This window comes from Penaeus vannamei, chromosome 1, assembly GCF_042767895.1.
Source record: "Penaeus vannamei isolate JL-2024 chromosome 1, ASM4276789v1, whole genome shotgun sequence".
NCBI lineage: Eukaryota > Metazoa > Arthropoda > Malacostraca > Decapoda > Penaeidae > Penaeus > Penaeus vannamei.
Window position 1 is genome coordinate 36,270,877 of NC_091549.1, and position 17,500 is coordinate 36,288,376.

General features: G+C 34.7%; 1 protein-coding gene across 34 annotated transcripts in view; it reads right to left on the minus strand.

Annotated features, from left to right (window-relative positions):
- The window catches only part of beta-Spec (spectrin beta chain), a 102,244-nt gene that overhangs the window by 179 nt on the left and 84,565 nt on the right, over nt 1-17,500 (minus strand). For 3 of the 34 annotated variants that reach the window (XM_070122143.1, XM_070122146.1, XM_070122066.1), the window contains 13 exons: nt 16,307-16,530; nt 15,987-16,117; nt 15,667-15,771; nt 11,519-12,763; nt 10,997-11,118; nt 10,684-10,745; nt 8,283-8,441; nt 7,249-7,401; nt 6,755-6,838; nt 5,763-5,856; nt 5,281-5,460; nt 3,163-4,516; nt 1-326 (listed from right to left, as the gene is read on the minus strand). The exon at nt 1-326 is cut by the window's left edge and continues 179 nt beyond it. In XM_070122143.1, coding sequence (XP_069978244.1) covers nt 4,324-4,516; nt 5,281-5,460; nt 5,763-5,856; nt 6,755-6,838; nt 7,249-7,401; nt 8,283-8,441; nt 10,684-10,745; nt 10,997-11,118; nt 11,519-12,763; nt 15,667-15,771; nt 15,987-16,117; nt 16,307-16,530 — 2,752 coding nt within the window. In that variant the 3' untranslated portion in view covers nt 1-326; nt 3,163-4,323. Of the gene's footprint in view, nt 327-2,476; nt 4,517-5,280; nt 5,461-5,762; nt 5,857-6,754; nt 6,839-7,248; nt 7,402-8,282; nt 8,442-8,657; nt 9,645-10,683; nt 10,746-10,996; nt 11,119-11,518; nt 12,764-14,964; nt 15,058-15,666; nt 15,772-15,986; nt 16,118-16,306; nt 16,531-17,500 lie in introns of those variants that run through there. The other 31 variants (XM_070122154.1, XM_070122077.1, XM_070122260.1 and 28 more) reach the window with 27 other exon arrangements.

Here is a 17,500-nt window from a genome sequence, read left to right on the forward strand (position 1 = left end):
TCAACACCTTAATAAAAGAAATAAATTCAAATAAAAAATTAGAATTTATTGATCTCCATGTGGAGCACTTTTTAAGAGAAACAATTTCAACTAATTATTCAGAAATGGTATATACAGACAATGAATATACCTGTCTCATTAATGCTGAAAAATAATTTCTTCATTAAACAAAATCTTACAGAATCAGTATCAGGAACAACAGATGACCACCAGAAATTAATATCCATGTTCACAGTAGCAAACTTCACTGTGCATAGCAAGACTTGACAAGACAAGCAGCGGCCAGCTACCAAGTACCAGGGTAACAAAGCATCTCTGGGTCAGGCCTAGAAGAGGAAGAACAAATCCAAATAAGGTAAAGGGGTAAATTACCCACTAATGAAAGATATATAGTTATTATGTAATTTATATATAAGTGTATTTATACACATTACATCTTAATGCTTTGGAACTGGTTTGTCCATATTCAGGACTTGTCTACAAGCATAGGTTAAGGTAAGAAAATCTGAAGAGGTGAAATGTTACCAGTTATCAATATTAAGTGTCTAGTGTTTTCAGTTATTATAGAGATTCATACTGTAGTTAGAGGTCTAAACAGAAGGCAATATTTTCTTTCAAAATAATATTAAAGTTGGGTACAACTTTGACTTCTATTGGTTGTCTTTGAGTATAGGTGCATAGAAGCAAATATATTCATGTACTTTATTACACAGTAATTACTTTAAATTGTCTGACTACAAACATCAGGATCATGGAAAGAAGAGCATAAATATACAGTAAATTATATAAAGAATTTAGAAATCTACTTTATTTGATTTTAAAAAAAGCTACTATCTTGACTATGTAAATGTCTAAAAGTGAAAATAAATATTAATTTTATCAAATAATCATATTGATTTTGTTAGTGAAAGCATTATTAAATTTGGCTGTTACATTTACTATATATAATGTTTAATCAAAGCATATCTACTATAATACTACCTATAAGCAAATACTTAATGCACAATAGGTAAAGTTTTATGTAATCCAAACTGCTCTTCACAGACACAGATTTTAATTCAATGAATCCTTTTCCAAATCTGGTATTCTGGGTTTGATTTAGATATTCTACAAACCACCACCAGTTTAAATATTCAGTACATACATGCAACTCAATAGCCATATGAAATAACATAATTTAATAACTTAATACACTGCTGGTAGAGAAAAGGTTACCTTTGCTATCCTTTTTTTCTAGTGAAATGTACATGAAATAAATTATAAAACTAATAAAAAAATATGATTTTATATATATATATTTTAATTGTGCATATGTACATACATATGTACATATGTATGTTTGTTTACATACTTATTAGGAGGCAGACTCGTTAAATAGCATGACTTATTTTCCAAAACTCTTTCGATGGTAAAGCTTTCATGATGTGCAAGTTTATCTCTGCAATGATAAACATATATTCTTTCTCACTTTCATTCAGTTAATTATTTTTTGTATATAACAGATTATGGATTAGAATGTACAAGGGGAAGGATGGAGGGAGAATGAACTTATTCACAGGAGAATTTTCCTGTATATCAAGTCATATGCTGGGCTTCATGTGCAGTCAGCAGCTCAAGAGAAAATGTAAAATTTAGGAGTACAGGAAACCCATTTACCCCATTCACTTTGGTTTTGGCTGTGTCATTATACAGATTTAGGAAATGAGGCTGAAAAGAGAATATTCCTACTTTTGAGGGGCTGCATCTCTTCATGGACTGCATTCAAGGCAAAGCAAGAGGTCAAGCTGGCTTGACCACACATGGCATGGCTAATTGCCATCCAGCATTTGAGCTTGATTTACCATGACATTACATCAATCAGTATGAGTGGGTTAAAAGAGAGTTAGATAATAGAGATAGAAATAGAGAAATAGAGATCAAGATATAATCATATACATATATGTATGTTACTTGTGTGTGTTGTTTGCGTGATATTAGTGTGCACATGTTATTTGTGTCTGCGTGTGCATGTGTGTGTGTATTAATTTTATATGTTATATTAGAAAGCTAAGATATTGGCTGAAGAAGTTTATTTATAAGGCTGACTTTTTCATGGAAAGAGCAGTAGCATGAAATATTTTAGCTGCAGTCTTTTGTGAATATTTTCTCCAAGTATGACACCGGTGATTATTAGATGGAGATGTATACTTGACAAAAAAAAAAGTCTAATTACAAATTTTAATATACATATATACATATATATATATATACATTATATATATATATATATATATATATATATATATATATATATATATATATATATATATATATATATATATATATATATATAAACACACACACACATACATATAGGCTAAATTCTTCTTAGCCAAGAAGATATTCAAGATTTCATTTAGAAGAAAAAGCCATCCTTTCTAAAAATCTATGAAAAGAGCAAAAGCTATCATTATTGTTAGTATAAAAGAAATGCATCTTATAGCTTAAACCATTTTATTTAAGTGTCACAATATATGATATACAGTGTTTACTTTTATCTTGTAACAATTAAAATTACCTCTCTTTAGTAATTTTAGGCTGAAATCTTACCCTAAACTAAGAAGCTATTAAGCATGTATCTAACATCCCTCCAATAAAAAGTTAGTGGTACAGATGACCAATAGATGTCTAGCTTGTGAGACAATGCACATAACTGTCGTTAGTCACCATCTGCTGCCCTATTCTCTGCTGGAGTTTCTTATAATACTAACTTGGGTAGTAAAAAAAAATAAATAAATAAAAAGAGGGAACATTTAGATATAAATATAGATTTATCAAGGACAACCTAAAACACAACATCACAGCTGACATCCTATGTTAGCTATGCGTAACAGCTGGGAGAATAATCACACATCTCAACCCTAACTGGGAAACATATACACCAAGGTATATGATAGTGAGACAAACTCATGGAAGAATAATTTTCTTGTTGTTCCCTGACTAGAATATTTTTTTTATTATTATTATTATCATTATTAATAGAGCTATTTAATTTAGAATTTGTTTAAGAAAACTTTTGCTTTCCAAACATAATGTAAGATGCCCCAGCAGAGAACTAGTCAACCTGTAATTAGAAGTTAATTAAAGCACAAAATCGAGCACAATGAGGGCAAATAATCATACCGTGTTCATCTTGACCACAAGGGCACATTGGCCGTCTGGTAGAGGGTGGCCAGTCTTAGCACATCATTCTTCAGGTCTTCAGTCCTTTTTTTGGCATTTTTTGGTTTTTGAAAGTAGAGACAGCAAACTTGTGAACTTGATTTAGTAGGATATGACCATTTAGGATTAAAGGTTTATGGGATATAAATGGTTATAACTGTGCCACACATACATTTTAAAGCAGCATGTATTTGCCCATTCACAAGAATTATGGTACTGGCTGGCCTTCCATACTCTGGTAATGATTTGAACGACTATGAAGTGGTACATGAAATATCATATCTCTAAAAATGTAAGCACAAAGCAGCATAATAGGTATGATTCTATTATTTCTGTACAGTACAATTAGTGCTATCTAATGAAAATGTGATACTACAGCTAAAGACTGATAAAAATTAACAAATCATTACTTGGATAAAGTAAGTGACAAATGACAAAACACTTAATATACATTTCCACACACAATCCTCTACACATAGAGGAACACTAATCGGAAAACTCAGCCGTGGCAGTGCTAGGCAGACAAGAATTGGGAACTGCACAGACTCGCATGTCCTTCCACCAGAGCTATTACACAAAACTGTTAACAGTTTATATTCCTTAGGGGAAAAAAATAATAACAGTAATACCATTTATGGTACCATCTACACAACTCAAATCCCAGCAAAGGGAAAGGTATGTTAAAAGAGGGAGATGGAAGGGGAAAAAAATATGCACAAAAAAAATATATATTAAGAACAAGTCCTAATCATGTGACTATTCAGACCCAGTCTGGGAGTTACTGCATAAAGAGAAGCTTATGATGGCTTATATAGCAGATTTTGTTTTTCCTTTCCAATCCCAGCGGCATTTAAAGACAGCAGCCAACAACATGTACCCAACCAGCGCTAGCTTTCTAACTCCCATAAGTATAAGTGTCACACTGGGTCCGAAATTAGGCTCGGGAGGATCTAGGATAGTTGCTTTTGGAGGGCAAAAGGGAGAGGAGAGGGTTAATGTTTCCTGAAGAGGATGTAGAGGGAGAGAAGATCACATGGGGAAGAGAGACAGTAAAATGAGATGAGGGGAGGGGAGATATACATCTGGGATGGGAAAGTAGGAGGGGCAAATTTTAGAGTTCATTTATTTCTTCTTGAGGGTGAAGAAGCTGCGACGTTTTGGCTCGTCTTTCTTCTCTGAGCCAGCAGGCAATGTCTGAGAGCGAGAAGGCCCAGCTGATCCTTCTGAGGACACTGCAGCTTGAAGAGCTCCTACCCATACTGCCAACTCCTCTTCATCTTTGGCTTGGAACAGGTACTCAGCACCACCAACAAGCCTGTAGGCAATTATCAACATTAACATATACCAAAAAACAGTGAACTCTTTAAAATGTACACAATATTTGGCCAAATGGTATTCAAATTATCATGATTTAAATCTACATTTTAAAACTCTCAAACTGATCATCCAAGAATGAGAAATACAAGTGAATTCATAATCATGATGAAAAGAATTGAATAGGTAAACAAAACTAAAGAAAATGAAAAGTCCAAAGAAATAATAATTAACATCTATTGTAACCCAATGCCGAAGGGAAAATGTTGCGTTCATTTTAGTATTTCATTAAATGTTTCTGTACATAGAAGGCTTTGCCAGTGCTTAGCCTCAAATGAGTCAATTAGTAGATCTTGTGACCTCATCTCCTTCATTGAAAAAGCAGGGAAATGTTTTTTTTACTGTCGCTATCAATATCAACATTTATTTTTGTTATAAACACTGTAATACTATATTGTTATCAACATTAAATACTAAAAAATATTATCAAAAATCAAGATTAACGGTAAACAGGTGAGATAGGTAGCTCATGTAATTAGCTCATTGGTGACTTTGTACTTGTGGAGCCGTCTATATGTAAAATACAATTACTAAATTAAACACATAGTGGGCATGGCATATAGACACATACCATCCTCGGCCGCAAGTGACTAAAATTGGTATCTTCACAACAAGAATACAGAGAAGAAAATAAATAAAGATAATTACAGTGTACAAATAGAAAGCAAAAATTTAGACATTAAAGCCAACCCCAAATCTACTTACTTGAGTCGCATGACATGCTTCTTCTTTGTGTAGTCATCTGCCACAGATGCTGTTCCCCCAGAGACGTCAACAGGGGCTTCCGCTCTGAAGAAAACTTCGGGGGCAGCCTGGTAACTCTTGCGGTCTTTATAGAAGAAAATCATGTTGCCACGTAGCACCACAAATACCTTATCCCAGGACCTGAAGATACAACAGAGAAAAAGTATAAGCATTCATACAATTACTTGTTGCTGGAAAAAAATATAAGGAAAAATTACAAACATTCTGCTCATAATCACATTCTGCTCATAATCACTGTATTCTCTAACTACAAAATGATATGACATATAGTACCTAATGTATAACAATAGTACATATTCCTTTTCTTCATAGGCACAAAACTTTGAGCATGACTCAGAGTAAAAGTTTAGTGAGACATGTACAAAAAGGCAGATACTCTAGATAAAATGCAAATATCCATATAAATCCTTTATGATCATTACCTGTTGGATGCCTTCTTTGTAGTGGACTCCCATTCATGCTTCCGAACCAGACTGCCTTCCAGTTGATCTTCGTCTCCACTGGGACTCGGCCGTTCTGTACAAAGTTGTGGTCAAATCAGATACAATGGAAAAGGCTGCCGTTGGGTTAACTTATTTACTTCAAATACCAGTTACAACAATAACAATCTGAAGCTCATTACACTAGTTATATTACCTAAGGTTAATCCTAAAAATAAATTTTCAAGTCATAAGCAAAGTGGATCAAGTCAAATAATTATCCACATACCACAAACTAATATATTATACACTATAACAGAAAATCAGTATACAACATGCATATATGGTTCATGCAAGTAACAAAATTCTGAATACTTAAAGTTATACTATGTAATAAATATGCAATTATATAAATTTACATAAATAATATATACTAAATCATACGAAAAGCAATATGTCCAAAGCAGCCTACAAACTATATAATAATCAACACACAACATCAAAGCTTGGCAACATATATTTGATATTCCTCTCTCAACCAAAAGAATGTACAATCCTTAAATATGTTTACAATATCAGAATCCCAAAAACATTTACCATAAAAAATAGATAAATAAATAAAAACAAGCACACATGATTGGAAACACCCAATCTTTTGCTTCCCACCAACACTTCACATAATACACACGTCAAACCTGCAAATCAATAGTCTTAAATCACAGCTGGTTCTCTATATCTAAAAGCCAAAGGCCGATGCAGGCAAGTCATTATTTCATTAATCTGAGGGGGGAATGGGGGTGGCATACATTCCAGCCTAAGGTGCAGATGCATAAAATAAGTAAAATTAAATGAACAAATGAATATAAAATTAATGATAATTATTGAAGTTAACTCTAACAATAAATGCAGGCAATAACAGTGTTGGCCTAACTAAGAGCATGTAGGTTATATATGGGTAAAATTGGATGACTGTTTACTAGGGCTTCCAACCATACCTTCCTTGACTGGGGCAGGGGCTGTGGGTGCCGCTGCAGTGGTTATGGTCGCCGCAGGGACCACTGTGGGGGGGTGCTTTGGGGCTGCATGTTAGGGAAGATAACACGAACTCAGCCTTGATATGTTTCAGCCAGCGTGTCATGATTGTTTGCCTTTTAAAACCCCAAACGATCTGGTCTTCCAGATATATGATTGCCAAGCTAATTAGCTTATCAGCTACAGCAGTATTGATGTTCTTTAATTATTCTACTTCATTCACTAGCATACTTAACCTGATATTATACCTAAAACAAACCTCTGCTTCCAGCACAAGAACTTTTCTGTGGTGCTGAGAATACCAAAGACAAACTTTCAACCGTTTCATAAACAGTACGCGAACTTCACTTCTCAAAAAGAGAACCCTATTCAGTATCAAAGTCAGGAGAAAACTTTTATTGAGAGAGAGAGAGAGAGATCTATACCTGTTGATCACCTTACAATCATCAAAATTTACCTGCTGCCCTCTCCAGATTGGACTCATCGTCAGATGCACTACCCGGTGCTTCGGATGGAGATTGCTTGGTTTTCTTCCAGCGGAAAGAGCGGAAGGGAGACTTGGACCTAGAACGCACCCTCCGTCGCGACTCCTTACTAGCAGGAGTAGGGGCTGAACAGACAAAACAGGAACGCACAGGGTTCAGAACATGATTGGTGCAAACACCAGTTTGGCCTCAGTGGAAAATTTAGCTAATTATCTTTATAATTTTATGCAAGCTGAGCTCGACAGTAGGAAATGCTGCAATAAGGTGCAAAAAAAAAGCACTGACATCACTGGAGTGTCCAAGTGCCAGGATGAAAGCAGAGTTCAGAGTGAAAGTAGACAAGAAAAAAAAGTGTTTCTCCACTGAGGCCACACATTACTTACACGGATCTCATTGCCCCTCACCACTTCTGGCAAGAAAGTGAAGCTTCAGGAACCCTCTAGCAGACAAAAGCATGCTATTTCAAGCAAGTAAAAAAAGAACACAAACTTCAAAGTGCTTCCTACATTTCTTTCTTTGGTCTACAGCACTAATAACAGATCAATAGGTTTAACCAGCAAACACTGTCCATGTTTTGAGGTATTCAGTATATCAAAATCACAAAATAGATGACAGAGGCTCAAATTGGAATACTATTGATAACTGTAAGTAAAATTATCAGCATTTAAATCATTTCATTTAACTGCATTTTGCTGATAAACTTATTGCTGCAGTACTCAAAGACTAGCTACCATAACAAGAAAAAAACACACATTCCAACATGCAAACAAAATCATTTTGAAAATCTAGCAACAGCACATGGCTAGCATACTTACCTCTTGTGAGTAAGCAAAGAAAGCACTTTTATCTGTATAACTTATCTTAATCTCAAATTTATATTCATCACTGATTTATTGCAAATGAAAAAATAAAATAATCACGTTAGAAAAAAAATTAACTAAAAAGAACACTTTAAATCAAATAAAAATTACAGTGAACCATCCCTGTCTTAGAGGGGTGTACTCACTCGAGGCGAGGGGTGAAATCGATGACTGGGGTGGGAGAGTTGCCGAGCCTGGACGGGCTCTGACTGCAGCCGCTGTTGGAGTCGGGGTGACGGGAGTGGAGGGGGGCCGAGGGGTGCCTGGTGCACTTCCCCCCTTCACTGCAGCACCCTCTTCATGCTCTACAACACAGCATATCATGCATATCATGCTTCATGCAACAGTCATGCAAATCATTTAATATTCTATTTTTAAAAATAAATATATATGAATATATGCATATTTCTAACACACTGAAAAAACATATGAAACACATATAATAAAATAACTATTAAAACATATATAAAGCATATAAATTCATGCTAAAAAATGTATTTTTTTCACATTCCAAACATATGTAAATAATCTAATGAGGCAACATAATACAACTACTACCAATGCAAAATAACAAATACCTAAATCATGTCTAGGTTGCATTCATTCCAAATGCTACACTAAATACTGATCCAAACAGGTTCACTACAGAAAAAAAAAAATCACAACATGACACCTCACCTTGATCTCTGAAGAGAAACATTCATAACGCACTTTGACTGTCTGAACTGTGCAACCTTCACCACCCCAGCTTACACAAGAGATGATATCCAAGAAATACCATAAGAAACCATTACCAGTTGAAAAACCACTTGCTCCTAAAATTTCAACCAAGAAGCAGAGGAGCTTCCAGCACCTACTATCAGACCAACACACCAAGGAGCCCAAAAAGGAGCTTCCAGTTCCCACTAACAGATCAGGAAACATCAAACCCACAAAACTGACATCTCTTTTGACATATCCTTTTTTTTACTATCACCATAAGACACATCATCAATAAAAATAAGCAATATAAATTACCATTGGTGAGGACTTACTCTTCTTAATTATTTCTGGTTAAGGACACTGGCAACATCTTGTCATATTAGTTATGTCAGATAAGTAAATTAAATAAAAAAAAATAAATAATCATACAGACTAGCTGGGACAGTACTGGAGATGTGGGTCAACAAGTCAGGCAAAGCTCATCTTACAAAGCATGCCAGAAAAAAACACACTGGAAATTGATGTTCTTAGTGTAATGCACAAAGTGAAGCTATTTAATTTCATATAATTCTAGAACAATCCTTCTAAGCTTCCAAAGTATTTCTGGTATGGCATGTGCCACAAACTATTTCATGGATTGTATTCACACAAGGTCAAATCCTTTAAGCACTGTGACTGAGCAGCAACAACAAAAGTTGTGCATGAAAAGCCTTCCACACATTGCCACAGTTGCATCTTACCTCTGGGCAAGGTATGGAGTTTGCCCCTGGTGGGGGAGGGGAGCACTGCTGTTGGAGGCTCCCCAGCTGCCACAGGATGGTGTAAATAAACAGATGTCTACTTAAGAAGTGCATTTCACTACCCTTGTGTGTGTGTGTGGAAAATGTATGCAAAGACTTTTACATATCATAAAGAAGAAAACATGTCCAATGCCATTGCTGGCACCAATCAGAGTAGATCATCACTAAATTCAGCAGTTCCAGTGACACTACTCTTCTGTTCAATGAAACTATGAAGCCGTGCAATTTTGCAGCCTGAGGTGTGTGGTGCAACTGCTATGTGCACACAAAGGAGTATTCTTTATGCTAATGTTCTCTGAAAACATGTTTCATAATAACTGCATTTTCTGTCCCAGCTTCTAATATGTTGATGTAGTTGGATTCTGTGTATATGTTTGAAATGGGTATCCAATTCTTCAAAACTTCAAAGAATCTCAAATTCAATTCATGCAAATTGTTAGTCTACTTTGGTTATATGTAATCACTGACAAAGTAAAAATACTCAAGACTGTTAGCCTTCCTTTGGGGGCATGGTACAAGATTCCATCAATAAAAGTGAGTGGCATCAGGCTTCCCTTACTACAGTATGAGTTATCATCATTTTTCAAGTGCAGAAAACTTTCTATTCCCTATAATCCAACTACTAGATTTGATGATTAAGATATACTATAAAAATTCCAGATTTCCCCAGCTTTTTCAACCTACTATATCTTCATTTCTGAAGTGATATTGTTTTACCTTCCTAGCATAACACTTCCAAAAATTGCAATTAAGGCCTTATTCTCAAATTAAAAAAGAAGGAACAAAATCTGACAAACCCTACACTTCCACTTAAATAAATGAATAACAAGATGGAACTATCACAATATTTTCAATTTCCTCATGGAAAATCCACCACTAATAACCGTTATGGGCTTTGAATTAAATTATATAATTTGATGCCCAAGTTCCAAAGAACTGACTGATGCCACTTCCTCTGTACTTATATAAATGCTAGTACATCAGATTTGTGTCGTGGTCAAACTGCCAACATTACAGGCTATCTATCTTATCTTCTATCCTTTACCTTCTCGTGATTCATCATGCTCTTCACCATTGACATGTGAGTCATCTCCTGCACCATCAACTCTGTAGGATAGAGAGAGCCATTATTTCTTTCACTCTTTTTTTCTTTTTTGAGCAACCACAAGAACAAATAATGTATACTTGTCTGTACTTGTTATCTAAAGATTATTATTATCATTCATCACTACCATAATTTTCATAACAATTGTACTATTAATTATAATCACCTTTTAAAATATCAATAAATTAGAAGCAAAAATTCAACTTAATCCATAATTTTCAAAGAATTATTTCTAAAAAACAGTCCTGCTTACCCATCTGTTGGTTGGTCAGGTGATTGAGGAGGAGGAGCAGCTGCTTGTCTTGCCAACTCCTCTTGTCTTCGTCGTTCCTCCTCCTCCTCCTCTTCTTTCCTCTTGAGCTCTTTCAACTCAAACTGAAATTATATAACAATAAATTTCATCTCACATTACAATCATAGTATGACACTGGCTGCTAAGCACACCTATCTGACATGCTAATCATTGCATCAACACAGGACTGAATAAGACAGTATAAAAAGTAGAAGTTGTGATATGTACAGACAAAAGCTAAACCAATTAGTAAAATTCTAAAAAAAATAAAAAAAAATAAAAAAATAAAAATAAAAATTCCCCCCACAAAACATTAATGAAGCAAATAGTAGTATTCATGCAGAAGCAAAATCAATACCATATTCAAAAGCCAGTTCAACTGGATACTAAAATACTAAGCAAGCCAAAAAATCAAAAGCAAGTATATATGTTTTTAGTATACAAAATGGTAGCTTAAAAAATAAATAAATAAATAAACATTACCTTCACCTGAGAGAGTGCATGCAGGTTATTTCTTGGAGTGTGTTTACCATTAGTGAGTTTAGGGGAGGAATCACAAGTGTTAGGAGGTGTTAGAGGAAAAGGAGATGCAGGAGAGGGGCACCCCTGTACAGAGACACCATCTAACCTAGCTACAAGATGGTCCACATTACGTACAGTGTCTTTTAAGCCATTACAAGGAATAACTGGGTAATAACTCATTATGGAATCATTATCTCCACAATACTGAGCATGGGACAAAACCTTTTCTCTCTCTGAATTTCTTAGAGCCTCAGTGGAGTTATTAACTATATCTGTTTTTTCATCTAAGAGACTTTCATAACTCCAAAATTCTACTGAACCAGAAGGGTTGCTCAGTTCTGTGACATCAAGTCCCTCCCCTTCCATTTCATATATTGGAGGAAGGGTTGTGCTATCTCTAACATTATCAACAAAACTGTATACCTGATTTCTTCGCCCTATTCGCTGACAATTTTCACCTCCATTTTCAGCTTCGGGCAATCTTAAAACAACATTATCAGTACTTTCACAATCAATATCCTGATGTTCATTCTTTTTAGAGAAGCAAAATTCTGTTATTCTATACAAAGATTCTTCTAGATAGGGAGCTTCATAATGATCTAGACTTACAAACTCGCCAACTGAACTTGATGACTTACAATCCCAGTCATTCTGTGGTTCCTCTAGTAAAGTCATACCATCTAATTTCTTATCATTTTTATCATTACCGACACTTGGAGAGGTGAATGGGCTGTCAATTGATGACACTTTTGAACTAAGCATCACTGAATTCTCTACTGGATCACTAACAGGTCTGTCTGTGTAATAACTACATCTCTGATTACGCATTTCTGCAAAGAGGTTATCAGTGTCTGAATCTTTTATGTGGATGGTTTGAGACAGCTGTGGGTTTGAGCTTGAATTCAGTCTCCTTCTGTGACGCTTCAAAGATCCTTTAGGATACATCTTAACTAATGATATCTCTGATGACAATCTTATTGGAAAACTGTGTCTGCTGGCTTGTATTTCAGTAAGTGCAGGACATGAAAATGCTGTAAAGAAAGCCTGTACAGGGGTGGGTAAGGAATGACGACGTATGTTGGGTGGTCTTGGGGAATAGGGAGGTAGGGAGATGAAACGGTTGAAGGTAGGAAGAACTTCTATGCTACTTCCATCACCCAAGGCATCTGATGGCTTCGAAGAATCTGTTTTTGCTATGGCTTCTAACTGCAATTGTCACCAAAACAAATACAATACATGCAGGTACTATCAAAAAACAAACATGCAAAAGAAAACCAAAATAATTAGAGAAGAGAAAATCAAGCTTTATCCCAGCTGTTCCCAAACTAGGATGTAAATCCGTTTTCAAGGTATGAGATATCTAGCGGGGTCATTAGGTTCTAACCAGCACCATTTATAAATATATTTGCCTGTCTATATACTGTATAAGGATTATTCATCAAAGTAAAGAAACCTATGACTTTATATAAGCATGGCATGACTGCAAGTGTACTTTCCATGAAGAAAATCATGCTGATTCCACATGTGCAGAACTTGTTAAAAAATTCTCAGTTTGATGAATGGAGGGTGGGAACAAAGTTTGGGAACTACTGGATAAAAGAAAATAAAAAACACACACAAAAGTCATCACAAACTAGGGTTAGAGTATCAAAATTAAGGAAAATTTCCCATTTTCAAACAGGAGAAAAACATATAAGAAATATACTGCACAGTTATGGAAAGCAGAAAAGGTACCCAGAGATCAAAATAACATATTAAATGACATATGCATAAAGGAAGGTATGAATGTTTTCAGAATGATAGCTTTACCTTTTACATATCATACTCAGTCACATGCATTTTGAATACAAGTAATAGATATACTTGCAAAAATCACTAAAAATTATCAATATATCTGCAAATGAGTGTTTTCTTATGATCTAACTAGTCTAATATCTCCAGAATAACTGATCAATAGACCTGAAAAGAAAGTCTCCCACATCCTGCATTTTTCTCCTCACTTCCAGGTGAGATACAGAATGTTTTAATAAAATGAAGCAAAATACATACACCTTATATTAGATAGAAACTATTATCCCTTTAAGTCAAAATGTCTTCTAAAAAAATGATGCATTCTTGTTAGCCTTTCCAACAACTAAATTCACCACAAGTATAACAGAAATATAAAAAAAATAAACACTTATTAATGATAAATCAGAACTGGGAAATAAAAACTAAATTCACCCAAAGCTAAAGGTTCAGTCATTGCTCTGGTACTGCAACTTCAATATATGAACTGTATGAATAACCAGCAAGGCTTTAGAAGAATGAGGAATACACATTATAACAGAGTTAACAAATATAAAGCTGTATGAAGTTGTATAATAACATCTAATTTATTCAATCCTTTCCAATCTTCTGAAGTCAGTGCCGGTTAGGAGTGAAATCAAATTTGCTTACAAAGCTTCAAGTACCAACAGCTTTGCATCTGCAGCTAAAAATACAAATAAAAGAAAAAGAGAAATAAAAAGGAAAAAAAAAAAAAAATGGTGTGATGTTTTCCATGGTTTTAATAACTAGTCTTCACTTATAGTTACTACCCTGAGTTACTTTATTTAATGATTTTACTTTGTAAAGAAAATGAAAAAAATATGAAAAATATAAATAAATCAACAAATATGTTCCATATTAACTTCTATTTAAGCATATCACATATTTAAGTTAGTAATTTATAATCTCTTATCAACTCACACACTTCCTAACTGAAATTTACTTGTACTGAAGTTCAATATCTAAACGTGTCAAAGGTTTATATTCAAATTTCCTTTTATATGGAAGTACTAATGCCATCATATACATACAGCAAACACTGAATAATTTAACACGTTTAAATAAATATTCCCGCTAATATACAGTCTATTTACTCATACATCCTAATTCCTCTAAGAGCAATATTAAATAATTATGATAATAACTGATTACTTTAATGTATCAACACAAGCTACTTAACTAGTAAAGTAAAAACCTCCCATATAGTACATGAGGTGAAGTTAGGCAGGTGGGTCAGGCTGGCTTAAACAAACTTCTGGCAAGAGTGTTAACTGCAATCAACGTCCTTCTGTTTTCTTTTGTATTTAAATGATGAGAAATAAATAAAAAGAGTCCTTAAGATGAATCCTGTTCAACCCAGCCAACCCATTCAGCAATGAGTGTAGGCACAAAAGGCTACAACATAGCTCACAGTAATCATAAAGGATAATACTGAAACACTCAGCAAGAGGGAACTGCAGAAAGAAAAGGTCTGAATCTACAATACTCAAAATGCTTTCCCCCCTCATCTACACGTAACACTATCATTTCTTTATGTATCATAAATAGATTTTGCACAATCAATCCTTTATGAACACTGTTTTGCATCAAACATTCACCGGGTCATCATCTGTGTAGCGTTGACCATAGTACAGAGCACGGCCTTGTTCGTCTGTTAGGCCTAGCCGCTTATCCTGTTCCCGCAATTCCAGCTATTATCCAAGTAATACATTCATCAGTGTGAATATTCAGTGTGAATATTCCATCTAGATTCAAAAGCAATCTACATATTCATCACTTCACTCCAAAATTTCTATGCTGTACCAAGAATATGTAACAAGATATCATGAGAGTACCATATCTGTCTAGAACAAAGCTACTATTTTCAACACTAAAAAGAAACAATTAAATATTCAAACCCCATATCTTGAGAAGTACTCAACATCAATGAACTCAACTACAAACATTGTTGCTTTTGGAAATGATTCGCCTCAAGAAATTTCTTAAGAATACAAATGCAATACTAATTGTGAAATTCAAGTTCATCTATATAATGAAAATATAAATTCCCAAATACCAAGAACAAGCACATCAAGGATGTAAAATGCATATGCATGTAAGAAAACTTTCAATAAAGAGGGTTTTCTTTTATACACATCATTCACTCAGAAACAACAAATGGACAGAGACAGATCTATATATATATATATATACCCACTATTTACAAACACAATACTACACCATACCCATCACTAATATCTAAGAAGAGAGAAAAGAAGAACTATACTGAAGTCTAAAATACACATAAGAGTAAGTCTTACCGTTGTTAACCTCTCAAGTGCAGCAAATCGTTCCTCCTGAGCTGAACATGCCTTCTCAAAGGCTTCGTGCTTTTTGATGAGATTTTCCACATCATCAATTGACCTCTGGAAAAAAAATGATAAACATGTGTACATTATTGCTCCAAAGGACAATGGAAATTTTACAACCACTAACTACTACAACTACTAACAACTACTAATAATAACTAAAACTACTAGCAACTACCACTACTAATAACTACAACTACTAGAACTACAACTAAAAATAATAATTAAAAAAATACATTTATATCATATACAAAAAAAACTTGGGCACTGACCATCATCAACCAATTCATAAGTTCATCAATAGAACTTACTCCAAGTTCTGTCGAAGTTAAGTATGGTTCCTGTGCCATGAGCCACTGTTCAGCAACTGAAGCATCACGGGCAAACTGGTACACCTCCAGAACTGAAAAACAAGTAGAAATTTTATTAATGAACAAGAAAAAAATTCCATATTGGTAAATATTAGAATAAAAATAAATTTCACATAATGGGTGTTAGAACTTTATACAGACAAAAAATTTCTTCCCTTACTTATAAACTACCTTTTTCCAATGGCAATAGGAAAATAATTCCATAAATCAAAGCCACTTACTAAGCTGCAAATGTTCCCATCGTTCCTCCCAACGTTGAAGCATGTTGTTCCGCTGGTTACTCAAAGACATCAACTTGTCTTTAATCTCTCCTGAAGCATAGTGGTTGCGAGAGAGAAGCTCCTTTCCGAGTGATACACACACATTGAAGTTGTCTTCTCGAGCATCAATTTCCGCTTTCAGGCTCTGATGGTTATTCATTAGTAATTCTACACCACTAACATCCCTGATAGAGAGAGAGGGAGAGAAGGGGAATTAATAAAATACCTCAAAACAAGGCTGTTAAACTTTTATCCATGTCTCCTTTAGTAGTTGGTGTTTGACTACACACTCTCCTTCACATTTCAATCAACCATAAGCCTGTAATGGGAATAAACATTATGCTGAGAAAAAGAATGACAAGGTAACAAAAAACTAATATGAGTCAATCACCATAGCACAGACCTGCACACACACTTGAGCATAATCCTCCCTCCCTAACTTCACTGAACAATTTGGCATTGCCAATGACTTTGAGGAAAGAATCTTGAATAAGCCACACTTAACATCTAGGATCCAGGTGACATGACCATTACATCACAGCTGAGGGCCGGGTGATGGAAATTTGCCATCATGGAAAATTAAAACTTGGGGCCAGGGTGACAAGATTATACCATAATGAAAAATTTAGGTGAATGCCTGGGTGATGGGAATGACTCACCACTAGTGCACAAATATCTTGGAGAGTGATTTAATGAAGTGGGTATTTAGGATGAGGCTCTAGCATCATTTCTACCTATAAACAAGTTTGAAATGTACTATCCATGAGGCATGACTAGAAAAGCACCAGCTCTAGAGAGGACAACATTTCCATGCTCAGGATCCTATTCCTGCCCACCAGTAACCAATGGTGAATTCCAGTGAATATATTACAGAATACTGATTAATACATAAATAAATCTAAAAGATAAAATTAATAAAAAAGTACCTTATTGTTATTATCACTGCATAGAGCTATAGACTAACTAGAATGATGACAAATATATATCTTGTAAAATAAAAAAATATAAAAAATCCTCAAGTAGAAAAGGAGGCAATAACACTAGAAAGGTAAGGCAGGGAATCTTGGCGCTAAACACCTGTTTGTGTGGGGTGGACCTACAAGCATGTCTAATATGTCTAGTATGTCTAATACCTGGAATTTGGGCCATATGCGG